Raw genomic sequence first — 26,639 nt, forward strand, 5'->3', positions numbered from 1 at the left:
TGTGCGTGTGTGTGTGTGCGTGTGTGCGCATGCGCGTGTTTTTCAGCAGAAACCGTCTCCACATGCACACAGAATGCCGGAATCCTCCAGAGAGGAAATTGGTGCTTAGTAAGTTTGAAAAGTGTAAATCATTGTGACAGAAGTTCAGGTGGGAAGGTGACGTCATCACGCTCTATCTTTTGTGGAGTTTGCATCCACACGCATCCAAATCAATGCTGAGCTTTCAAACCATATGAACAAGTTTATTTGGAGAAAAATGCGCTTTTTTCTCCCTTCCCCATCTGTGTGCGTGTTACATTACTTCTCAGTTTTGTTTTCTCTCTCTCGCTCTCTCACTCACTCTCTCTCTCTCTGTCTCTCTCTCTCTCTCTCTCTCTGTCTCTCTCTCTCTCTCTCTCTCTCTCTCTCTCTCTCTCTCTCTCTCTCTCTCTCTCTCTCTCTCTCTCTCTCTCTCTCTCTCTGTCTCTCTGTCTCTCTCTCAAGTTCCACTTTTGGTGCTGGAAGAGGCCCCCTCTCAGGCCGAGGGCGTTGCTCACATGTTGCTCGACAAGCACACGGGCGCACACACTTGACCACAATACACGTGTGGAGAAAAAAAAAAGCCACTTTTGCATGCAGATGGAAAGCAAAAATGATCAAATGCTGTTAGATTCAAGATATTTATTTTCCATGCACACTTCACAGTCGAAACACAACGGCAGAATTAAGCAAGGAAATCTTTGCTTTGCTATAGTTTACCTCCACTTATACGAAGAATACAACAGAGAGCAATTTGAATTTATGAAAGGTAGATACTGAAGGAAAAAAGGGCGCTTACACAATGTTCATGAGAACTTTTAAAAACAGTGACAAAAAAGACAGTCAAGTTGAGTTTGGCAACAGTAACAGTCTGTTTAGTGCAAAAAGAAAAAATGCATATGCATTTTATGCAAATAGTATTCTCCACTCACATTGGAGTACTGAAAATTGAGCAGTTACAGTACTTGATTAGTTACTTGATGCCCAAATATGGCTGTAGAGCGCAGGATCGCCACTTTTACACATGCACTTATTTCAAAGCTTTGTGCACGGTACCAAGTATGCCTGAGGAGTGCAGGGGTTATTTTTTTGTCCACTTGAGGTGTGTGTGACATTCAATGTGTGTGGCTTTAAAGGGCCGGGCCTTGCCTGATAAGTGACGTGGGAGTCAATGAAAGGGAGCGTCTTTGGCTGCTGTCGTGTGCTCGCGTCTTTGCTTTGTTGCTGTTGCCTAAAAAGATAAGATAAGATAAGATAAGAATGCCTTTATTGATCCCACAGTGGGGAAATTTTCATTGTTACAGTAGCAAAGATATAGGTCACACAGGGGCGGCGGCATAATGTGGCCATTAATGTATAACATTGACGGCAAACATTTAGAATCAAACTTATGTAGATATACGCAGTAACATGTGTATATACACATGTGTATACACACCAACCTACATCTACATAAAAAATATGAGGAACACTCATTTCGGCCTGTACATAGTACAGAGGAAAAAATACTCTAAGTGACAGTGCTGCAGTGCTGTAGTGAAATGTTTTTGAAAAAGGAGAAGTGAATGTGTGCACGCGATTTGGCCAAGCACAAGCAGCCATTGCATTTCTTCAACTTCCTTTGTGTGGTAATGTCAGCACAACTGGGGTGGGGGGGGGTGATAACGATCATGCACTACATGTTGTTGGTTGTTGAGGAGTTGAAGGGTCATGCAGCTGGAGGCACTTGTAGGCAAGTTCCATTTTCATCAGAATGTACGTTGCAGAATGCTGAGACGTCTCCTAGCCAAACAGAAGGCACGTCAACAAAAATGCTATACGATTGTCTATATCAAGACACAAGCACGTTTTCAATGGGTCAATTTACAAATATGATAAGTGGTCAACAATTTTATACTACTTTTTTTTTTAAATCAGAGATGCAAGTAAACATTTCTGGATTCAAGGGTGGGGAAGATGTGTTAACCACTTGGTCCACCTTGCTGCACTACACATTCATTAAATTAAATGATTGCTTAATACTAGTTTAACACATGATATAGTTGCCGAATTATATTATCATTTTTTTATTTCAATTTTTGGGATTTCATATCTATTTTGTATTTATTGTTTTTCTAACATGCTGCAGTGTTGTGTTTTGATTATATATCTATTTTTATTTTGCTTAAGTGTTTGTTCCTTTTTGAGTTGGTTTGGCACGACACACTTCATGAGCGAAGAAGAGAGAGAGAGCGTGTATGAGAGCGAGGCTGTTGAGGACGTATTGAAACATTGTCCTGCCGTTTCGGTTGTTTTGGCAAGAAAGACCCCAGAAGTGCACGAACTCGATTTTATATTGAAGCCCGCCATACCACGGCCTCCGATAAGGTAGAACAACTTGTTAGGGTTACACTAGTACAAACGGACGTACATTTGGTCAATGTCCAAGTAGTTTTATATTGAGCTGCAGGGGGCAGCATAACAATCCGGCACTCACGTCTGCCTCGCGCGCAACCAGACTGACGACGACGACGACGACGACGACGAAGAAGAAGAAAAAGAAAAAGAAGAAGAAGAAGAAGAAGAAGAATGGACTCGCTGTTGCTGTCCACGTCGTCGCCGTCCTACCACAATGCGGCCGACTTTTACCCCAGAAAGTTGGGGCCCAAGCCCGACGTGGTTCCGTCTGGCGTGACTGAGCGAAAGGTGGGCCCGCCGGACAAACCGGACATGGTGGCGGTGGACGTCATCAACGTCAGCGAACACGGTTTGTTATGCTAACAGGCTACCCGCTAACAGCGCCGACTCCTTTTGTGGCCTTTACGCGTAGTTTGCACTGAATGGCAATGTTGACACATGTATTTGAAAGTTAGCACTGTTTTAAATGAGGAGAAGTGACGATCGACACTGTCCGGTCGCTTCATTAGGTTCACAAGCGAATCGGCTGATTGCTATCTGGGTCATGCGCGTGTATGTACACTGCATGTTTGCCTTTAAATGACATTTAAAAAAACAGCCCAAATACGATTTCTCCTTTTGCTTTTGTCCCGTAAGTTGTTTTGCACCCCGGCATGAACTTTTTTTCCTGTCTACTGCACCACTTGAGCTTGGGTGGTTAGGGCGAAGCCTTGCTCAAAGGCAACTCGCCAAGCAGACTAGCTTCTACCTCAACTCGATGTTTTTCTCCGCAGCACTTCCAAATAAACAACACAAATGTGTAATTTGGCGTGCTGCTGCCCGAGAAATCTAATTGTGATGATGTTCGTGCGTGTGCGTCCTCAGAAATGCCTCCAATGCACAAGAAGAAGCATGACACATACGTTCTGGTGAGTATTCTTTGTCCTATTGCTCGCTCACATTTGGCTGGCACCTTGAAGGGCATCACTTACGATCAAGTTCCCGAATTTTCACAATAAAGTTCCCGAAATGAAATGATTGTTGACATTTTCACCAGCTTCCACATTGCGTGACCAATTTGAAATCTCACATTTCATGAATTCTGCAGGATTTCTGTTCAGCGTCAGCGTGATCTCATGATTTACACCAAACGTTCATTCTCTCTTTCGTTTGGCATCTTTTAAACTAACACTAGGAGATGATTTTCATCATCATCGTCATCGTCATCCAGTCCGATCACTCCAAATCATTTCTTTGGCTGCTGTTATTGCTCGCCCACACTTTCCAAACATGGCTGTAGGTGGCGATGTAGGACAAGTCTTGTTCCCTGCTGGGCTTATGTACCTCTTACAATAGGAATGGATGGAAATGCAGCACGCATATAATAAAGTCATGTTTACCTTCGGCAGGGCACAATTCATCCCTTCAGGAAGACACACAGGTCTTTTTCTGGAAAACTTTTGCAAGAATTCAGATTGGTCACGTCAGACAGACGGGTAAGTGTGCGTGTGCGTCAATGAGATGATACTGAATAGTGAATTATGTTGTCTTTGTCTGGTGAATGTAGTCAAACATGTTGGTTGAAGTGCAATCCAGATTGGCAGCAAAGTCACATGACTCGTGATTGACATTTCATTTCGATGTGCGTTGAGTCTTCCGTTGATGTTCTCCTGCTCCTCTCATGTTCTTGTCGCTTGATGGCAAAGTTTCAATGTGGCCCCAGGACATTTTGACACCTTTTTTAAAGCAATTTTGATGGTAAAAGATTCATGTATTCACTAACATACAAGTAAGAAATGCAATTATGATGAAACCAAATCTGAGCTTTTATTTAGAGGCCCGTCAACCAGCCCTTGTACCTGGCGCAGTACATGCGCCTGACCAGAAGGTGGCGGCACGTTGCTGCCGGCAGACTACACGTGAAAGAAGGGGGCAGGGCACTGTTTGCTCACAGCTCCCACTCTGTTTGCCCACAAACGCGCGCACGCGCACATAGGCACATGCTGTGTGTGCGCGTGCGTGCGTGCGCATGTGTCCGGCTAGTGCTGTCAGCAGACGCCTCAGCGCTGTCATAACACAGCACACAGCGTAATTGTGGATTTCACAGCACAACAATGTATGAGGCACACTCCATCTGACAGACACACACACACGCACGCACACACCCCCACACACACACACACACACACACTTGTTTCTGGTACGTCTGACACAGAAAAGCACTCAGTGGTTGTGGTGCTTCTTGTGTGTTTGTGCTTCCTACTTGTCTTGACAATATTGCGCCGATTTTTAATTTGTATTTTTTTATAGAAATTGTTTTTTTTTTTTGTTTTTTTTTTTTTTTGAGGGCTAACAATTTGACGAGGCAGTTTGACTAGCTGGGAGTGGATTAGACAACAGTAGACGCACGCGTTCACATAAGCAACATTATGGAGGAACATGATCAATGAAATGAAGATATTTGCTTGACCGTAACGCTGGAAATGTATTGTCACAAATAGGTGAAGAATATGGCATGTCAAAACTTCTTCGACTTTGTCAATGAAGTGATGACTTGAAAAGAAGTCGCAGCGATGCTTTTGCCACGTCCAAATGTTTGATCTTTGACAAAGTTGCATTTTCAATACAGGACATGCAGCGAGAGATTTCAGCTGAGACGGACGGGAGCACATCTTTTGTCTATTGTTGTTGAAAGATTTGCCCGGAAACAACAAAGTTTTCCCTCGGGAAATGTGTGTCCAGTGCACTGAGGAAAACGTTGAAGCTGCGCCCGAGCTTTGAAGGCGGTTGATTTCAGAGCCGCTCTTGTCCGCCGACATCACGCGCTCCCGTCCCACATCGTTGTGGCGCGTCGTCACACCCGCATTCCACAGCCGCGGATCGGATTGAACCAAGTCGGAGTGCCATCTTGTGGACAAACGACGCAAGGATGTCACCCGGACTGACTCAGACGCCGGGCGGCATTCACAGATTCAATTGAAATGAAGAATATATCGGCGTTTAATCGGCACACTCTGGCCAATTAGGATTGTTTTTGGGAAGGACTGATGAAATCTGATGACCGAAGAATCGGTCTGGCCCTGATTACCATCTGAGTGTGTGTGTGCGTGTGCGTGTGTGTGTGTTGGACAGGAAGTGAGAGAATGCAAATGTGAAACTTTTTTTTTGTGTGTGTCGCAGTCATGGAGGATCCTGCTGTTTGGTTTTCTCAACCTGCTGTGCACCGCCTGTCTGCTTGTCTGGTGCAGCTCCACCAACAGCATGGGTACCAATCTCACACACACACGCACGCACACACACACAGACACGCACGCTAATGTTCACTCACTCACTAAGTCACTCGTTCACACGCACGTACGTTCACACATGCATACACACACATTCACGTGCTCACTCACTCACGCACGCGTGCACACAGATGACCAGACTGCTGCTTACTCACAACCTATGATCTCATTTCCTGTTTGCCCATGTGGGTGTGTGTGTGTTTGTCAAAGTGCTGCTCAAGCAGAGTTGTTGCTGAAACTCAAGCTGATGATGAGCCGACAAAACTGTGTGTGTGTGTGGGGGTGTGTGCGCGTGTGCGTGCGTGCGTTGGCTCGTGATCCTGTATCAAATTGTGCAGTCACCAACAGGATCATCTTTCAGTCTTTTACAAGACAGCAGCTTTTTGTCTGCACACGCACGCACGCACGCACGCATGCGCGCGCCAGTGAGCAGTTTAGGCACATTTGTGTCCATCTTGTCCACGCTGACAAACAGTGACAGTTGCCTCTTTGTGTCACTTACACCTTCTGCGTGTGTGTGTTAGTGACATCTGAGTTGTGTGTTAGCGGCGTCTCTTTGTCGTCGCTCACCTCCGCGTGTCCTCCAAACCTCGGCCGACACCGACATCTCACTCAACAACAGGCGACCGGCGTCCGCCCTCACGCACACGTCAACACACGAGATTTCTTCGACACTGGTGGAGAGAGAGAGATTTTGATATTTTTGGGAAGAGGTTTTCAAATGAAGATTCAGTGAGCCGTATTCAAAATGACTTTTGATTTTGATTGTTCGTCCAAGCAAGCCATGAGAAGTGCTCCAAGAAATGCAAAGCAAATACTAAATTCAGATCTAGAAGAACTCAGAAGCCATTTTGTGCCATGCGTAGCTTCTACGCCGTCTATGCGTGTGACACTTGCACTTTTGCCAATGTCGTGCTTTTAGCTTGGAGCCAAAGCCGTTTTCCCTCCAAAAGGGCTCCAGAGCAACGGTTTCGATTGGTTTTCATTGTTGGAACAAAAAAGTCATCACAAAAAAAAAACAAAAAAAAGTCATTTCATTTCTTTGACAAGTGCTTCAAGGAGTCATTGTGAAAATGATTTTAACTTGAGAGAAAATAGCTCCTCCTTTTGGAATAAGTGCAAACCAAAATGTCTCTCCTCTGTCTACTCACCTTGACTTCGCTCAACGAGTCTCTCGCTGCCGGGTGCGCTCGCTTTTTATTTCGGCCGCCTCATGAAGCTTTAACTTCGCGTACGCTCCCTGCCCGTCGGCCGACTACTGCTCGAGGGAGCGCTGGATTCGACATGCTGCCGAGCGCTTGAACCGTCCCAAAAATCACCGACGGCTGCGTTAGTTTCAATTGTGGCATCGGAACCGCAAAAGTTGGACGGGTTGCGCAGCCCACCAACCCCTCGCCGTCGTGTTCTCGCTTGCATGAAATGAAAGCGCCGTACTTTGCGTCAGCGCGCTCGTGCAGATGTTTCCGCGAATGTTCCAATGAATTTGGTTTTGCTCGGACGAAGCGCTCGAAGGTCGCGCGGCCTTGGCTTCCTTGGCGAGCGCTCGGTGCTTGTCGAAGCAAAGTCGCGCGCGCCGCCCGCGCCGATGTTTGTCTTCTTGCCCCGGACTCGTCCACCCGTGAGCGTTGTGTTCGCTGTCGTCAGCGCACGTGCGGCCGCGCCGTCGGGCCTCCGCTCACGTGCGCCGCGGGTGTCCCCGTGTGTCACAACGCAGCTGGAGACGCCTCCCGCGGGGCCGCGCGCCGCCACTCTTCTTTGTCTGCGGCCTCCAGTCTCAACCCCCGTTTAGCGCGCATCGGGATGGCTGCTACACGTCCGCCGCGTGCACAGGCCACAATTTAAAAACCAAGACCAAAAATTGTAAAAAAAAAAAAATCAATAAACTTGATTGGCAAAAGAATAACGATTTGTATTTGCCAGCAGCAGCCCGAGTTAGCGGAAGGAGCTGCTTTTGAGCGTCAAGACGAATGCGCGTATGTTCAACAGCCTCCTCCGCCCCCAACAAACGATTGTGTGCACTTTTGTCACCGTGATCAAGTTTCATTGATTTGATATCGGCGCGGGTTTAACGTGTCCCCGCCAGCTGCCGCTCAAATCCCACGGTGGAGATACCGGACGCTAAATGGACGCTTTCTTATCGATGCGCCCGCAACGTATTGTTTCTCCTCGGATGGGAACGCTAGCGCAGCGCCTGCCGCCCCCCGCCACCTTTTTGCGTCGATTGAATGTTTGCACTTTAGTGGACAATCTGAAGCAGAAAAAGCATTGCAAGTAAAATGCCGCCGATAAGGGGCATGGTGGCTAAGCCCAGTCATCCCGGCGTGTGTGCAATTGATCACGGGTTCGATTGAGGCTTTGACTTTGCGTCTGCAAAGTACACCCGCCTGTTGGGGTGCCTGCTCTCAGTTTACCCTTTACCGGAACCCACGACACCAAGCACTTATTGGCTGTGGTTAGCGCATGCATCTCCTGATTCATCGTGTGTGTGTGTGTGTGTGCGTGTGCGTGTGTGTGTGGAGGGTGCGTGCGTGCGCGTGCGCTCACAGGTTTGTAATAAATGTGTGCCACTAAATTATGAACAAAAGATGGCTTTCAGGCGCTGGATCAACTTTAATTTGTGCACTACAGTGATGCCTTTAGATACGACTGACCCCATTTCAGAGCTGGGTTTTTTTTTTTGTGTGTGTGTTTTTTTTAAGTCGCGGGCCTTTGTCCAGACACTTTTTTGGGGGGAGTGGCCTGTGAGAGAAAAATGCGCTATCCGAGCGCTCGCTGCATGATGGCAGTGAAATCGCCTCATGCTAAGACACAATCCAAAACGCCAACAAAGAGCATCAATTGTGGCGGCGTAAGCAAGCGACAGATGTTTGAACACAAATGGTCCATCAACACATGTGGACAGACAATATAACAACTCTCAATTTATCCTCCTAGGGCTGCAACCGATGATTGTTAATAATCAGTTCATCTGTTATTTTTTTTCTAATTACTTTATGAATCCCATTTAAAAAGGAAAACATTTTTAGTTTCCATGCCGTTCTCCAATCACAGTGCATTATTTCAAATTGTACAAATGTAAATTGATGATGATTCAGTTACTGCTTTGGTCCATAAAATCCATCATGAGATGATTGGTTTTCAAAGTCAAAGCAGATGTTTGCGTTTGTGAAAAAGCAAAAGCCAAGCATAATGAAAGTCATTTTGCTTTCACCGAGGAGTCGAGAAAGCTGCCGATATTTGCAGTCCAGAGACTGCGATTGCAACAATTTCGAGTTGGCTTCGGACGATTCATGAAAATTGCAAAAGCCTCCTTCGTCCAAATTTGCTCACGTTCATATTTCTTGACAAATTGGTCACTCGCCAAATGTTTCCCGCTTTTTCTCCAATAATTGCGCACCAAAGTTACATGGCGCAGAGTTGAGGAGAAGCGGGAATATTTTGCCCCGCGTCATGTTTGGTCCCGCAACTTTTTTGCCATTTGACGCTGGCGGCAACCAAAGCCAAAAGGTTCTGCGCGCGCACGATAGCGGCTCGTGTGCACACATCATTAAATATTCATCGGACTGCTCATATTTCTCCCCTCATGCTTCCTTCTTTCTTGCCTGCCGTCCTGATTATTCTGCATCCATCACTTGTTCTCTCCATCGGTCGTTTTTCCTCGTGAAAGCAAATATTTGTCATCTTTTGACGTCTTTTGTCTGCTTGGCGACTGTGCGTGTGTGTGTGTGTGTGTGTGTGTACTGTCCTGTCCTGTCCTGTCCTGTCCTCTGGGTGTCACTGCAGGTCTATCTGTCTGCGACCCGTCCGTCCGTCTGTCTGTCTGTCTGGCCCGGGTCGCAGCGGCGTCGGCCCGCATCTGTCTCGCCGTCCCGCTCTCCGAGCGCGCGTCTGTGGCTGCGCGAGTGATTGAGCGGTCTCAGTGGGTCCGGCCGTGTCAGGATTACGCGCTGTCAGGTTGGCCAACACGGACGGCGGCGCTGGGGAAACAAAATGTTCCTCTCGCCACAAAGCCGCTCTAATCTGCTCTCCTCCTCATCCGCCGCCGCCGCCGCGTCCGATTACTGCAAGCTGCCCGAGCGGGCGGTCGACCAAGTGGAAAGGCAGACGGACTGGACCGGAAGACAGACAGGTGGCAAGACAGACAGGCAGACAGACAGGTGATTGTGAGCGGCGAAATGAGGCTTGATGAGGACAAGCCCTCTGATTGGCCGCTCGTCAGGCTGCCGATGAGGTCAGCGAGCGGGCCCGTTGTTCGCCAACGTGCGTCCGGCGGGATCTCGGGCTTGCTCGCGGGCAGCTGGCCAAGGCGGCGGTGCCTCGAGACACGAGTTCCGTTTGCTCCCTGGCCGCGCTCGGAACTCAAAATGCTCCGATCGGCGTTTCCCCTTGACATGAGTGCAAATGACAGGAAAAGAAAATTGTGGTCCTGTATTTGAATGCGCAAAATAACACTCAATCATGTACTTCCTGAAAAGGATAAACAGCATTGAAAGGAATGAAATGGTTTTTGTCACGTTGCATCAATGAAACACTGCACCCTCTGCCCAGCGAGGCCACATGGGGGCAGCACACTGTTGGATGAGGTATCCGGAATCCCACTTGGGTTCTGGACTGAGTTCTTCGCCAAGAACTCCAGTGGGCTTTGTGTCTCAGCTCCTCTATGAGCTCATCACTACGGCACTAATGTTAGTCGTTCTACGCCGAGGATAAAGAGTATATGACTGGCAAGACTGCTGCATTGATTGTCTACATGTGGTCTCTGAACCGTTTGTGTTTCACTTCATGACTTCAAGCGCCACAACGTCGACGCTAACCAGTGTTGGCACCAAGCAAACGGGGCCTCTTCTTTCGGCAGTTTGACTTTTGGCTTGAAAGTCTTTTGGAACAAATGTTGACTATTTGCCAAGTGCCTGCTTATTTATTGGCCAGCGATTTGAGTTCGGCGCTCATATCTTAAGTCTGCGCTCACAAGTCAAAGCAAAAAAAAAAAAAAACAACAAAAAAATCGATCGACCAACGTCTGGTATCTTGGAAAACTTAGTCGAGTCAGTCTTGTCTCAAGGCGTCACTGTCGATTTAAAAAAAATCTTGGTGAGTAGTGGAATATTTGAATAACACCAAACATATTTTGTGTTTCAGCTTTGACGGCCTACACCTACCTGACCATCTTTGAGCTCTTCAGGTGGGCTGATCATGACACGGTCATCCTGGGCGGTGGCGGCGCGCTTGTGCCACGTGCGCGCGTGTTTGCCTTTGCTTCTTTGGCTCATGAAAAATAAAGTTGGAGATGAACGTGGCTTGAAGGAGGCGTGAACTTGGCCTGACTTTGCCACTTCATGTCCCTCTTTGTTCCACTTTCATTGACCCACTTTCATTGTTTTTCCTGCCTTTTCTGGCGTGCTGTAGTTTGGCGACGTGTCTGATCAGCTCCTGGGTGAGCATGAAGAAGCCCTCGCAGGTCTTCTCCTTCGGGTGAGTCCACAAACGCACGCAACGCACACCTACGTGCACTTGGGCTGCAACTAACAATTGTTGGAATCAGCCATTCTTCTCTCACTTATTTTTTCCCGTTAATCGCTTTTTTTTTCTGTACATGATCTTAAATTGGCAATGCAGAAAACGCACCAGCGTAACTTGCTTGTGTTCCATTGACTCGTCTGCTCCATACCATTTATTGGAAAATCTGCAAAAATGATTTCCCAAGTAAAAGCAGGTGTTTGCAAGTGTTTTCATTGGATTCATCACAAAAAGACTTCTGGGGACCGGAACGGATTAAATGGCAATTTTCATTCATTTCAATGGGGGAGGGATGATTTGAGATGCGAGCATGGCTATGGAATGAACTTAAACTCGTAACTCGAGGGAACCCGCGTGCGTTTGCAGCTGACGGGTGAACTTTGAACTGGAGGTGTGGAAGAGGGGTGATCAAGTGGAAATCTGCTTTTCAGCTCCACTGAGCCCCTCTAACATACATATACGCGGGTGTGTGCGCGCGCATTGGACATGGGTGTGCTTTGATGCGTGTCGACCGGAGCGGCTCATCGGCGTCGCATACGTATCGACAACGGGCATGCCTCGCGCTCGCTCTTGTTGTGCATAGTCGATGTTGTTGCGGCTTGCTTGCGTTGTTTGGCCAACATGGATTAGCGGCGGCAGTTGAGGGCGACGCCTCCACCCGCCAAGATGGCGGCCGGCGGTCATCTTGGCCGACAACCTCTTAACCTGCAAGTGTCGCCTAATCGGCTCGTTGTCGGGCCAAAAAGCTTTGCGTGAGTCTGCGCGCGCACACGCATGACGGGTTACGGCACAATTACATTCCCACAGTTTGTTTGTACGCCCGAGCGTGTCGTCAGACATGTACATGCCCACGTAGACAAACAATGTATCGATTGTCAGTAGTCTTCACTGAAGCTAACGAGCTCGTGACCCTATAGGGGTTGGCGAGGGCCCGATACCGGCTTTATTTCGGCGTATCGGTGAAGCCTGCCGATACCAGCCACCGATGCTTAAGGCGCCAGAAAATCTGACGGCGGTTTGACACATCGGCGTGTCAAAAAATAAGAAGGGTAGTCGCTCACTGCCATGTCATTGTGTTCACTGGATTTCAATGTAGTCAAAGTCCGAAAAGTAGTATGGGTACCCGCTATCAGCATCGCATTCACAGTCATACAAATTGCTCAGTCTCGAGTGAAGCTAACATGCTCGTAGATTTTTGGAATGTTGCAGTCCAAACCCTGCAGGCAAGCGTGGAAAGAGCATGCAAGTTCCACATGGAGATTTGGAGAGTTCATATACAAATGCACAATCAATTCCTCACCTGCGAGACCGACGTGCTAACCGCAGTGTGCAAAAAAAAACCAAACAAATGAACAAGAGAAAGTACGGCGTTCAATTGGACAACAGTAAGTGAGCTAACGCTATGTGAGCTGACGCTACCTGAGCTGACGCTACCTGAGCTGACGCTCAGTGAGTGTGCCTGCTTGCGTTGATGGGCCCGGCATCCGGCAAAGTGCTTTGGTTGTTGCCCTTTTGGGAGCCACCTGAGCTTGTATGTTTGGAGGATCCTAAAGCAAGGAGGCCCTGCAGAATGTTCGTAGTATGTTCTGTCCGTGTACACTCTGGTTGAGTTGAGGCTGAGCTGAGTCCCAGTGAGACAATAAATGGAGGGAGAGGTCACATGGTCGCCAACAGCTGCTGCCCTGTGTGTGTGTGTGTGTGTGTGTGTGTGTGTGTGTGTGTGTGTGTGTGTGTGTGTGTGTCTGCCTGCCTGCCCGCACGTGTGTACTTTTGTTTGGATGGCTTCCTGGTTTTGTGTCACACTCTGTGTTTACCTATGCATGTTTGTGTGTGCGCATTTTTGTCTTCAATGTGTGTGTTTGAATACTTGTGAGTGCACAAGTATCTGTGTGCGATCGTGTGTATCAATGTGTATGAGTTTGTGAGTAGGCTTGTGTGTGTGTGTGTGTATTTTCGTTTATGTTCCCTGTCTGCGAGCGTGTGTGCACTTTTGTGTTTAAGTGCATGATTTGTGGGGCTTTTTGTGTTGTTGGGCTGGGTTTTTTTTTGCGCGTGTGTGTTTTGTTTGCGTGTTTGTGCAAGTGTGTTTGCCATCAGTCTGTGGGCGGGGCTTGTCTGTCACTGCTTTTGACCATGTGACCTGCTTTTGTTCAGGTTTGACCGTCTGGAAGTTTTGGCCGTTTTTGCCTCCACTGTGCTGGTCCAGCTGGGAGCCTTGTTCATCCTCAAGGAAAGGTGTGTATGTGGCTCGCACAAACACACGCACACGCTCGCGCACACACCCACGGCGAGTGTAAGTATCATGAGGCGCTTGTGATGATTTGAAGTCGCTCACACGTCTTTGTTCATCTCGCCGTCACTCTGTCTTCCTTCGTTAAAATTTCAATTATTTTGTATTTCCACAACAACACCAAACATTTGTCCAACTGTCTTCATCCATTAGTGCCCCACGCGGGCGGGGTCCCCCCCCCCCCCTCTTTGGCACCTCAAACCGAACAATTGGAGCCCATCCTCAGAGGGTAGCGCGTCTGTTTGCTATTACAGCTGCACTGTGGCTCAGCACGGTTGACTTGAGTGTCTCCCACTTTTTTTTCCCCGCCGGGTACAACAAAACCCGCGGCCGCATCCCGACGTCACCGTCGCTGCGTCGGTGATGCTCGGGAACCAGAGGGAGGCTTTTAGGTCCGTGCTCTGCATAGGGAGCCCAACGCTGGATATCGTCAACTTTGCTTGCTCGCACGCTGTTGTGAATGTGCAGGTGTGGGGGCGCTGCTGGATTTCCTGCCGGTGTTGTTTTGGCTTGAGCCTCGACTTGAAGACGGACGGCGATGACGTCGGTCAACTTGACGAGTCCTTTCTGTCCCACACCAAGGCTTGAGTGGCCCGTTCGCATGGCAACAACTCGGCGTTCAGTAGTTCATCTGACCTTCATGTGACCCCCCCCATCCCCCGCCCCCGCCCACACGGCCTCCGCTCCCCTTCGTCAGTCTTAAGTGTAGCCACAGTGTACTGTTCCCCACTGGGACTCTTTAAAGTTGTCATCTTTGACTGGCCGTCGGGGGCGGGAGCTCGTTAAAGGCAAAGCCTTTGGCAGAACTGAGCGAACAAACACAAGAGAGGCGACGTGCGCGTGCGACCCGCCCAGTCGGGGGCCCGAGATGGCCAACCGCTTTGTTTTGCCCTCAAGCGTCCACCTGGTGACACGCTGCCCCCTGCCGGTGCGGAGTCTGCGACGTGACGCCCGAGCAGATGGTCGCTCGTCTTGGCGTTGGCCAGTACGCCCAGCGACAATGGAACGGTCGCCGCTCGATGTCGAGGCGACACGGGAGGGTCAGAGGTGGGCGTGGCACTGCGAGGCAGATGCGCCAGCCACTAGGCCGCTTTTTTGCCGTCATGGACCTTTGCTTCGGTCAACTGGGCACAGCTGAGCGATTGCTGCCAGCGATGACTCCGTTGGTCAAATCCTCGTCTGTCCACTTCAGCCGAGCGGGCCCCCGTCGTGACAAACGGATCCCCGTAGGTGGCGGCGTTTGCTCGGAAAGCGGCGTTTTGTGGCAAAGCCAAGCCGTGATCTGCTGCTGCTTGCCAAAGAACAGAACAAGTGAGAAACAAACTTTTCGTTTCTGCTGGAGGAGGAATCGACGCTTTGTGTTCGGCGGGTGCTTATATTGGGACCGCGGAACACATTCTTTTGTGGTTCTTGGAACATCCGTCAAAATGCTCGAAAGCGGCTGCCGATCAAGGAGTTGACATACTCAAGCATTGAACACTCAGTTTAGACGGCGAAGCTGATCGGCGTTGCAGATTGGTGGGATCTCGTCTTTTCACTGGAATGCACATGTAAAATGAGTTGAGTACCGCTGATAGTGAAAGTTGAACAAAAAAAGAGTCCACTTTGACTTTGAATTGCTTGAATTTACTCCCTACATCAATTCTTCTTTTCCTTTAGCGCGAGTTTTTCTTCTTGCAAACGTTGTTAAAATTCTGAATTTATAGATCGGGGAGGTTCCGTCGTCCCAACTTTGTCTGACCTCGGGACACTTTCTGCTTCAAACATTCGACAGTAGATGGAGACGAGGCAGGCGCCGTTTGTGTCGTCAACAAGTCCACGCCGACACGCACACGCGTGCGCGTGTGACTTGCTGGTGTCGATGCGCATTTGCGTTCATGTACTTCCTGTTTGTTCTCACCTTGTCCGCTTTTATTCATGTCATGTGTCAGTCACTCCAATTCTCTGGCACACACACACACACGCCCGCACGCACACAAGTAGGGCAGGGTGATATGGCCTTAAGATTAAATCGCTGATTCTCACCAAAAAAAATCTATTTTAAAATTCCTCTACAGTACAGATAACTTAAAAAAATCATATAGAGAAGAGTATTGTTAACAACGGTCAGCCGCCAATCAAACGGAATTACTACGACCTTGTAAAATGCACGCTACTTCATCCAGCATCTTGCTCGTGCCTCTGTTTGACTTGCGACGATTGATCCACTTAAAGCCGCCCGTGGCTGGGGTACATCCCCCCCGGCTGGTCTCCGCTTTTCCACAGTAGGACCATGAGATGCTCGAGCAGCCACAACAAGGCAAAACCCGTCCACAGAGGGACTTGTCAAAAGAAAGAAAGAAAGAAATCCTCCCTCCTCGCTCTTCTGCCGTTCTTGCCATGACGCGCATGCACTCACAGTCACCCATGAGGCACTCGAAAGCAGCCACACCAGACCAAAGCCCATGTTGAGACGCTGGCTGTCAAGTTGGACTTAAAAAAAAAAAAGTCCTCTCCTCCTTGCTAGTCTGTCTCTTTTTGCGTGATGTGTGCATTTATAGCTGACAACGAGGCACTCTAAAGAGGTCACACCAGTGGAAAGCCCGGGTCCACATGCTAGCTGTTAAATTATACTTAATTATACTTAGCTACCTGGGTGCTGCAAATGTGTTGATGGTGCTCTTCTCTTGTCTTTTGCCAGCATCGAGCGCTTCATGGAGCAGCCGGAAGTCCACACGTGAGTATTTCCTTGCGTTGGCATACACGCGCACGTAGCATGCACAAACGCAAACGGTAGAAAACCAAGGCCAGTCCTCTGTGGGGATGCCACCAGTCACGCGCTGTGATATCATCCGATGTGATACATACAATACATCGGTGTTGGAAAAGTGAGTTCAAGTGTTAGTTTAAGGGATTTGTGTCTTCTGACAATTGTGTGCGCATGTGCACTTACACGCACACACGCTGATAAAAGTGCCCACTCGGCCCCACTAATCACACGGGACAATCCAGTTAGGAGCCTAAAACTTGAGCTCCAAACAATCACACACGCAGCCCAGTCAGAAGAGATTAGAGGGCAGCAACCGGGGCCAATGTTTGTGTCTACACTTGGACACCTGTCCGTCTCTCACACTGTCCAATCACGTCGCCGCGAGGGCTGGGGGGTGGGCTGGGGCTGTAATCTGGTCACAGGAGACAGGTTTAAGGCTCGCTGAGTTTTAGCGTCTCAAAGCCGCCGCCGCCACCGCCTCTAATCTTTTCTAGCGCAGAGAGCGATGACAACAGTTAGAAGAGGCGAGCAACTTGATGGCAACTTGGAACAAAAGACCAAGTTTGGCCCACGCGTCCTCGTCACCGGTTGGCAGCGTTGGCGCCTACCTTTCGGACGCAAGCCTCCGTTGTACAAGCCCGACACAAAGGCGCGCACGCATCCGTGTCTTTGTTTGCAAAATTCGACCCGAACGCTCAAGAGACGCTGCCAAGCGGAAATCGTTGGGCCAGATGAGACTCGAAGCTGGAAGTTTTATGTCGTCGACTAAAAAGCCTCCGCGCTCGTTGTGATTTGGGAGCAGGGAATGAGCTCACTTCACAGTCTCATTCCAAATGCAGCAACACAAGTGCTTTCTCTTTACAAATAAGATGAAAACGAGTCCTTCCTCTTGAAAAAAAAAAAAGTCTTTGCTTAAAACATATAGGTAAATACTATCCTAAATACATTCAAACTTAAAATGTTCAACAATTGTAAAATGTGCGGCTATGTTTTTCCTTGTGGGAATTGAACTGACGAGTCACTTTTTGAACAAAAAGTGTCGCTTGAGGGGTGGAAAAGTTCCCAATAGAGTGAGCAATTTACTCAGTTGGCAACACTCGGCTAATGTCAACTTGCTGCTCCCGGTTTGCAGCCTTGTTGTTAGTGGAAACGATGCACACCAGCAAGGATGTACTTTGAGCTTTCAATTGATGGATACAATGAATACAAACATTGCCACGCACGGATGTGCTCAAAGTTGTCTTTGTGCGCGTGTGTGTGTGTGTGTGTGTGTGCTTGCGTGCGTGTTTAGCGGCCGCTTGCTGGTGGGCACGTTTGTGGCTCTCTTCTTCAACCTGCTGACTCTCATGTCCGTACGCAACAAACCCTTCGCCTGCGTTTCACAAGGTACGTCAACACTCGTCGTGCGGGTGCACGCGCACGTGCGTGTTTAATAATAATAATAATAATCCTCAGCCTCACGAGGGAAGCACAACAATTTGGTTTTTGTCTTTGTGCTGGATTATGTTTGTGGTGGTGGTGATGATGATGATGATGATGGTAGTAGACACGATGTCGCAGAGGTTGAAAGGTTCCGCCGTCCTAATAATATCGTCGTGTCAACAAATGTTTGATCGCACATTCTTTTGACATGGTAATCTCTTCAGACCTTTAGCTTAGCTTCATCTGCTAGCACACTGGCCTCCTGCTTCCTTGTCTCCTTCCCTCACGCCCTCCTTTCAATTCCTTTGCTCCATTTCTGTCATTCTCTCACCACATGTGTCCTTCTTTGCGGATTCCTTTTGTCCTGGCCTAACCTTTCCTTTGTGGGTACTATTCATTTAAACACAATTAGATGAACAGAAATTGTTTTCCCTTTTTTTTTTTTTTTTTTTGAAACACCCTGTACGGTGACTGCCGAGATTTTGTTCTCCACACGTTCCACATTTGAAGATGCGTGCAAAGACCGACAACTACGTTGCACTGAATTGTGGAGATACGCTAGCCTCCATAAGTATTGGCACCCCCGGCTAACGTGTTCTTTAGCCTCTAATGAATTCTGTATTTGTTTCAAATAATGTCGAACCAAAAAGAGGAAAATCCAACCTTGGATTCAAGTGCATCGGTTCAGTCGAAAACCAATCCTGCATCAAACCTACTCATCTTTATTTACGTTGCGCCTTGACAAAAGCTGCAGCTGGAATGAAAAACGTGCTTTCCACACAACACATGACATCAAACACGAATACAATCTGAACAAAGCAACAAAATCTTTCCTACATGCGCTTTCGCGTTTGAAGCGGTTCCAGATGAAAGAGCAGAGTCTTTAAAGTGTCCTTTCAGCACTGGGTGAGACAATTTGAACACACTTTTAAAACAGTACAAATCCACGTAAACATTTGCTGTTGACCAATTACAAACGCTGTCGGTGATAAACTTCACTTTGCTCAGTCCACATCGTGGTGCACGTTCGATTTTTGTCCGTTATCTTCACCACAAAGCGCACGCGCTTCGATGAAAGAGGAAAAAGAAGTGTTGCGACCAAAGCCGCCACATCTTCCCACGGACCCCTTAGTTGCCCAACAAGATGCCTGCCTGATGTCAAGTGCCCCGAGCATTTTTTTTTTTTTAAATATATATTTATATATTGAAAAGTCTGACCTTATAACCGTGTGTGGACTGAGGCTTTGTGCTGGCATGACCGCTTTAGAGCGAGCGCCTCGTCGTCGCAGCAGGGAAAAGCCCCGCGACGACCCAGTGGGAGATATTCCAGTCACCGGAGGCTTTAAGCGGATCTGTTTTTGCGGCTCCCACACGTGCAGTAGTTGTGTGTGGGCGGCATTTTCGAGTAGTGGCATTTGATTGACAGTCGGGGTGGGGGCGTGGCTTCGGCACACTCGGCAAATACGCAAAAACTGGCTTTACCGTTTTGAGCCTCATTGTTTTACACTTGCCGTTTTTTTGAATGGTTCATTCTTGGTAACATTTTGCACTGTTTGCAAGACATTTTCATTTGCATATTTGCACTTTACGCTTCCCTTGAAGATTCCTCATCTCCTCTTTTCACTTTCTGACCTCACCATTCTTCCCGTTCCTCCGTGGAGTCACACTGAACATGTACTCATGAATGAGGTCAGCGCGTGTGTGGTGTGCGCGCGCGTGTGTGCGTCTCAGCTGTCTACTCTTGCGTTGTGAGCAGTCTCAACATCACTTAACATCTGACATTTTGGGATGGGAGGGGGATGAAACCTCGCTCTCTCGCTTTCCCTCAGATGGGGCGAGACTAAAAGTGTGTTATGCAACCATGTTCCAGACAGTGGGGATGTTTTGTGCCGGGGGGGCGGCGGTAGCCGGGGGGGTGGGGGTGGGGGGTGGGGGTTGGTAATAGGTTGAGTGTATGAGGGCGAGCGAGCTGAAGGGACGTGCCAACACACACTGGGCCAGCGCTCTCCTTGTTCACACACATCATAAATAAGTCACTCCATTCAAATGTTTGTTTGGACTTAGTTGTCCTGGCAAAACAAACACAACCCCCCCATCCCCGCCGCCGCCCTTTCACCCCCACCAACCTCACACACACACACAGATTGAGCAAGCAGAACAGGCCTTGAAGGGACAAAGATTAAAGGTGAGGCGGCGCCCAAGTGACAGACATGGCAAATGTTTTTGTTTTTTTTCTTCCTGCGGCTCCTGCGGCTGCTGCGTCTTTTCATTTGTGGCCGTCAGTAGGGTTGGCTATCATCTCCATAACGAGTGGTGAATTCCTTTCAGGACAACAACGTGCAGAAAGGGAGGAGCGCTGGTTTGCGCGAAGCGTAAAAGAAGAGATCTCCATCCGAGTAAAAAAGCCACCTCACCTGTGGTCTGTCCTGGTGCCCCCCCCCCTTTCAACCTTTGACCTTTGCCAGTCCTCACAGACGGACCTCTATGCTTTTTGCCGCTTTGTCAAATGACATTGCCGTGGCAACAGACTCATGCTAGCCAATGCTAGCTAGCATTGATGATCTGCCTCAGTGGCAAGTCTGTGCTGTTGATTGGCCCAATTGCGGAGCTGCTTGACAACGTTCACTTGAAGGCGGGTAACGTGTTCACCTTGCCCAACAATGACGACTGTTGCTCTCGAAAAAGGTGAAACCCTCCTGGAAGACTTGCCTGCTCCAGCTGTCGCTCTTCCTACGCGCATTTTGTGTGTTCTCCCACTTCCAAGATTGAGAAGCAAAAAAAAGGGAAAGGGATGAATCCTTTGGAGCAAGCGTAGCTCCAAATCGTGCTGACCCGACGCTTGTGTGTGCCTTTGTTTGTTTTGCAGCGGCCAGCAGCAGTTGGCTTCAGGAGCACGTGGCCGATCTGAGCAGAAGGTGACGACTTGGTTTTCTCCCGTCCTCCTCCTGCTCTTTGTCGAGTCCATCGACCAGCGTGTCACGCGGTCACAACAGTCGACGGCGCCTAACTCGATCGGCCGATGCCGCCCCGTCCGTTTATCTGTCACCTTTACTGTCCTCTGACCTCCACAATTGATCGCAATAAGATGCGCTCTTTAGCCCCGACCAAATTCAGGTGTGTCGCACCAAAAATGAAAAGAAAAATGCACAAGTGCGCTCATTCAGCGGGAAGAAAGTGCTCCCTCCCTCTTGAGCTGGCTCGTCAATGGGGTTGAGGTCTGGGGTCGGACATGGCCACGGGGGAGGGGCTTGAGTCTGCTTCTGGTCAAGCACGTCTGCCATTTTCACGACGAGAGGAAGCTTCTGCAATTCAATTTGACGGCTTGGAACACATCAGGGCTGCCAATCAGTATGGAGGCCATGGTGTGTGGAGCGCTCGCTCGCTCGCTCACTCGCTCGCTCTCTTTTGGATTTACTGTTTGTCTCTTGAGCTCCATATAGCTCTTTTTCTATCTCACTCAGTGTGTGTCCCTCAATCTGCCTGCCTTTTGTCGCTGTCCTGTGAAAAACACTTCTGTCCAATTTTGGAATTTCCCCAAAAAATGTTCACGTGAATGCGATGTAACGCAGTAACACCATTCATGTAAAAATAAGAAAATTGTAAAAAAAAAAATGGACGAGTGTTTTTCACAGGAGAGTGACGTTACTTTGTATTGTCTATCTGTGAATCAGCCACCCGTCCCGCCAAGCACATGTTGACGCGTTGCATGAATTGCTCATGTGATGTCTGAACTCGAGTATAATCAGCTTTCAGCGGGTCCGCGTCGGCATCTCCTTCAGATTGTCTTTCCTCACGCCGTCACTTCATTGTCGCCAGCAATATTAGTGCTTGTCCGACCCCCCCCCCCATCTCTGCGGGTGAACTGCGACACACATACACACACACACACACAGTGAGCAGTTGGTGAGCTGCGATTGGCTGAGTGAGGCCAAGTGAGCAGGACATGCCAGCCTACTTGGTGCACCGCATGTGCGCAGTATGGGTCACGTGCTGCCGGCATTCGAAAGGTCTTACAACCGGCAGCTCACCAACAATGTGTGTGGCTCTGAATGTGTGGATCTGTGTGCGCTGTGCTGTGCTGTCTCACCCCCCACCCCCTACCCCCAATTCACCTTGCCGGTGTCTGGGAGCTGGCGGGCTGGCGGGCTGGCGGGCTGGCTGGCTGGCGGGCGGGCTGGCTGGCTGGCTGGCTGGCTGGCTGGCTGGCTTACATAAACGCATGTCAGCGTGACACACAAGCCTGAAGTCCGGCATGCGTTACATTATTTGCGGTCGCTTGCGTTTTGTTTGAAAGCAGCTGGCTTTGCCAACGACTGTTGCTGAACGACGGACTTGACCAGCGGTATTTTTGTCAATAGACATTCATTCACCAACGCAAGAGAGGGCAATTGATAGAGGCGCTTCAAGTCATTTGATTCCCAAGAATCGTTTGTTAGCTCAACCCGGCGAGGCCGCTTGAAGCGCCTCCTTGTCGGTTGGCAAAGCACCGTTTTGGCTGAACGCGGCTTCTGTTCTAACTGCCGTTTACTCCAAAAGAGAAAAAGCGAGAAAGCAACTTTTTTGCTCTTTGTTTGCGTGTCACAAATGCTGGAAAAGGGTCGGAATGGCCAAGTAAGTCTACTTGGAAAACGGCTGCCACTTGGTGGCTCATCTGTGTGCGCGCCTCTTCACGAGACCCAAGAAGCTGTCCCTCCAAACCGACTCGTGTTTGTGTGTGTGCTTGTGTAGTTTGTGCGGCATGATTCCAGGTCTGAGCAGCGTCTTGCTGCCTCGCATGAATCCGTTCGTCCTGATCAACCTGGCGGGGGCGCTGTCGCTCTGCGTCACCTACATGCTCATCGAGATCAAGTAGGTGCTGGCCGGACACGGCGCCGTCTCGTGGCCACTAGAGCTTTGGTCACCTCAAGTGTGTGCGTGCGTGCGTGTGTGTGTGTGTGCGCGTGTGTGCGCGTAGCGACTACAACAGCGTGGACACGGCGTCGGCGGTGGCCATCGCCCTCATGACCTTTGGCACCATGTATCCCATGAGCGTTTACAGCGGAAAAGTGCTGCTGCAGGTAACACAACTAGCACTACTACAGCACATCTAGTCACCACAAGACACTTGCTTTCTGTTTACCCCTACTGGATAGAAGAAAAGTCAACGCAGCCCTGTTGACATTTCTTGTGGTAAAAATGGATGCCCAAAAAATAAAACATGCTAGTTTTACTGTTTCCGCTTCAAAATTTTGACTTGATTAGTCTTCTCCCTGACTTGGTGTTGTGCGCGCTGACGTGACTTCCTCCCTGCAGACCACGCCCTCTCACGTCATTGGTCAGTTAGACAAGCTGCTCCGAGAGGTCGGTTACACCCGCGCGCCCGCAGTAATCGATCAAGAGATTTGATTGGCTCACCGCTTGCTTTCCCTCCAATCAGGTGTCGACGCTTGACGGCGTGCTGGAAGTTCGCAACGAACATTTTTGGACGCTGGGCTTCGGATCTCTGGTACGTTCTGCTTTTTTGGTTTAGTTGTCTTGTTGGAGCAAAATCTTTTTGTTCATTTGCTTTTGTACACCAAAGTGGGGGTTTTTTTTGCGGGGGCGGGGGAATCGCCCCCCCCCCCCCCAACAGTTTCTTCTAGTTTCAATCTCCTGAGCTTCTCCGGTGATATTTTTCAAGGGTGTAGAGTTGCGGTATATGTGTTGGTTGCTCGTTGCCAGCTGGGTGCTGGGATTTCGCGCGTCGTCATCTGACAGTGAAAAACGTTTTTTGTCTCCACCACACGTGTACGTTTGTTTCCATGTGTATTTGGAATATTTCTGCAGCTCAACCGCTTCATCTTGGATACTTCCAGCGGCCTGCGGGTGGCGCACCCTCCCCTGCGTGTGTGAGACACAGGCTCGTGTGGTGCTTGCTGTGTGTCTGTGTGTTGGTGTTTTTGATGTCAGCGTGTGTACACAAACGGTTGCTTGTTGGGCGACTGCTAACAGAGCATCTGTCCAAACTCATTTGACCCCTGAGTGCGCGCCTGATGCCCCCCCGGGGACAGAGAAGGCTTGATGCTTTTAGTTGAGTTGATTTGAAAAGAGACATTCATGTTTTCCTTTCAAGAAAAACAGCGCAACTGGAAGGATTCGTTCAAGCTCAACATGTAAGATAACATTGCACAATGTGTGACGTGACGACCCGAAACAGCGTGACGTGACAAATCATGCAACCTTGAACACGTGACGCCACACATGACGTGCAACTATGTGATGTGACAAGGTAGCATAATAACCTGGACGTGTGACCGCAGGTAAACACACGATGGCGGTTGACATGTAACACATGATGACGTGTAACGAGCTGTGACGTCTCGTGACAACGTGTAAGCGGCCCCATGTAACACGATGCCATGGAACAAGGTGGCGCGAGCAGTGAATGGGTTTTAGGTCGTCGGTTCGCAAGAGCGTGTTATTTTTTGTAGCGTGGCTAACGTTGCACGGCCGCTGTCTCTTCAGGCGGGCTCGGCCCACGTGCGCATCCGCCGCGACGCCAACGAGCAGCTGGTCCTGGCGCACGTGACCAATCGTCTGCTCCCTCTGGTGGCCACGCTGACCGTGCAGATCTTCAAAGACGATTGGACGCGGCCCCTTCTGACGGGGGCGCTCTCGACCTCGACCGGCCCGCCTCTGGGCGGAGCCCCCGAGGGTTTCGCCGCCCTCTCCTCTCTGCCCCCGGCGCCGCCGGACTCGGACCCGCTGACGTCGACGCCCTCCAAGCCGAGCAGCCCGCCGCCCGAGTTCGCCTTCGACACGCCGGGCCGGAACGCTCAGCCCGTGCTGCTCCCGGCGACCGCTCACCGGCACCAGCACGGCCACGGGCCATACCGGGGCCTGGCCTACTCCGGGGCGCCTGGTTTACCGCGCCCCTCCGGCGCCCCCCTGGGCCTCCACGTGCCAGGACTGGGAGGCGGATACGGCCTCGGGGGGGCCGACTACAGAACTTTGGGGAGCTCCGCCCATCACCACAGACATTACGCCCCCAAATGATTATGGATTATGGATGGACAGTACATGCCAAATTATGCGCCCTGATGGACCAATCTGAACTCTCCCATTCTGCAGAGGTTTGTTGTAAAAAATGTTTTCCTGTTGATTTTCAAGGGGACTTCATTGTCATTACTGTAAATTGCCATTACTTTTGCAAGTAGAAAGCATTCCTCGCAAGAAGTAGTCAACATTATTTAAAGCGCCATCTCATCGACATGTTATTTGTTATTTGCGTCCTTCCCCATCGTCACGCATTCCATATCAATATGTGCTTTCGTAATGATGTCGCACGATTCCGTATCGTCATGTGATCGATTGTCATGTGCTTTGTTTTGCCACTTTTTTTGTATTTTCACAGGGAAATACAAATGTATGGTTGCGTGGCGCCCTTCAGATGGTTTTGTAAACAGGGGCTGGGTTACTGAAAACACTTGTTTTTGGTTTCGCTGCCAGATGGACCACAAATGCCTTTATACGGCTGACATGTATTGTCTTTACACAACAATACTTAACTATATTTGAGGGCCGCAACAAACATTTTTTGCAAATATCACATGATTTGTCCAATTTTTTGTTTTTTCAATTAATCGGGCGTTGCAATAGGAAGAAAAACACTTTTCCACCTATTGTTTCCAGGGAAGATAGCTCTGACATCTGCTTTTGTATTGTCATGTTATTGTCACGTGGTTGTGTTCGTCCACGTTAGGAGCATGCTTTCCCATAGTGTCATGTGTCGTCTGCCAGGAGGAGGCGCCAGTACCCACTTCAGTCGTCTTTCGACTCAAATGGATTCTCAAACTGTGTATTCTAAGCAGCCCATCATTTTGAAAGGGTGAACTACATCTGTGACACAACATTTAATGGCATGGTTTGCTTTTCAGATGAGTTCAAATTCACTTTTCTGCATTTATCCTCATCGTGTGTTCACTTCCGGGGTGTGTTCATTTGCACACTGTATGTGTGTGTAGTCTGTGCTCATTTCAGGGATGGGTGGCAGGAGTGGAACACTAATGATTTCATAAAAGTATTTTCTATTATGCTTCTTTAGTTTGTGCATTTGATATATACTGTATCTTTTTTGCGTGTATGTTCAGGGTTCTTCATGAACAGTGGCTCGATGGCCCGGGGTCACTGCGTAACAGTGTTGGGCCACTCGAAGGTCACTGACGCAGACCCGAACAGGCCGGTACAAATTTCATACAAAAATACAACGAAAGCAACACATTTTGCCGTTTTAATATTTGATGTTCAATGTTTTGAGTTTCATCCTTTTGAATTGATGATTCATTATTGATCTCTTTACCGCGCTGGTTGCATTTTTGTTTTCCTAAGTAAATAATAGTAAGTGATTTATTCTTTGAAGCATTAATATTAAATATTTATATACAGTCAAACGTGCACAGTCCTGTAACGTTCCTGACAGAATTTTTAAAATAGTAAAGTTGTGATAAATTGTTCAGGGGGGAAAGGAGGAAAGTAAGGAAATAAGACAAGCTTTTACTCTGCCACTACAGATAGTACTGGATGTGGTGTGTGTATTAATACTTGTTGATTGTTCCAAAAAAAAAAAAGTCTTTTTGATTTCATCTAATTTGGATGTATTTATTTATTCATCCAAGACGTTTTGCTGTCCTACATTTCAATGCCAAAGTTCCATTGCCTTGAGAACGAGGCTGGTGATAGGCGCGTCATCACTTCCGGGATAGCCGCCATGATGGAGGCGGTCGGACGCCGGGACGCGGGCTGTTGTACAACGCAAAACACACGACGTACTTTGTCGCTGCGTTCTCTCTGACTTTTTGTCATATTTAGCCGGCCGAAATATAGTGAACCGTCGCTCTGCTAGGGAGTGCAGCAAGTCAGCAAGGCCTCCCACGATCGCAAAGGTAAAACACTTGACGACGGACTAACAGCTTTCCTGGTGTGCTGAAGACCGAAGGAAGCCTCGTTTGAAAGCGACGTCGGA

The 26,639-nt window shown here is 49.0% G+C and overlaps 2 protein-coding genes across 5 annotated transcripts in view; both read left to right on the forward strand.

Annotated features, from left to right (window-relative positions):
* The first annotated feature begins 2,252 nt into the window (after positions 1-2,252).
* Positions 2,253-25,712, forward strand: slc30a6 (solute carrier family 30 member 6). Of its 3 annotated transcripts, none has more exons than XM_086044338.1 (15): positions 2,253-2,764; positions 3,280-3,323; positions 3,804-3,890; positions 5,575-5,659; positions 10,821-10,863; positions 11,088-11,153; positions 13,353-13,433; positions 16,169-16,204; positions 17,529-17,623; positions 20,526-20,574; positions 22,388-22,507; positions 22,614-22,716; positions 22,952-22,999; positions 23,076-23,144; positions 24,143-25,712. In XM_086044338.1, the coding sequence occupies exons 1-15, from the start codon at positions 2,587-2,589 to the stop codon at positions 24,671-24,673; spliced, it is 1,635 nt and encodes a 544-aa protein (XP_085900464.1). In that variant the 5' UTR covers positions 2,253-2,586; the 3' UTR covers positions 24,674-25,712. The 3 variants fall into 3 exon arrangements, with proteins under 3 accessions (XP_085900464.1, XP_085900467.1, XP_085900466.1); XM_086044341.1 differs by having other exon boundaries at positions 2,581-2,703; XM_086044340.1 differs by having other exon boundaries at positions 2,615-2,764; positions 3,189-3,323.
* A 144-nt stretch (positions 25,713-25,856) lies between these two features.
* acyp2 (acylphosphatase 2, muscle type) overlaps positions 25,857-26,639 on the forward strand; it is a 37,909-nt gene continuing 37,126 nt past the window's right edge. For both annotated transcript variants that reach the window (XM_086044345.1, XM_086044344.1), the window contains exon 1: positions 25,857-26,639. This exon is cut by the window's right edge and continues 168 nt beyond it. The gene's annotated coding sequence lies outside the window, so the exon portion shown is untranslated.

The sequence above is a fragment of the Filicampus tigris genome, chromosome 11, assembly GCF_054856515.1.
Source record: "Filicampus tigris isolate MCC_2025a chromosome 11, RoL_Ftig_1.0, whole genome shotgun sequence".
Taxonomy (NCBI): Eukaryota; Metazoa; Chordata; class Actinopteri; order Syngnathiformes; family Syngnathidae; genus Filicampus; species Filicampus tigris.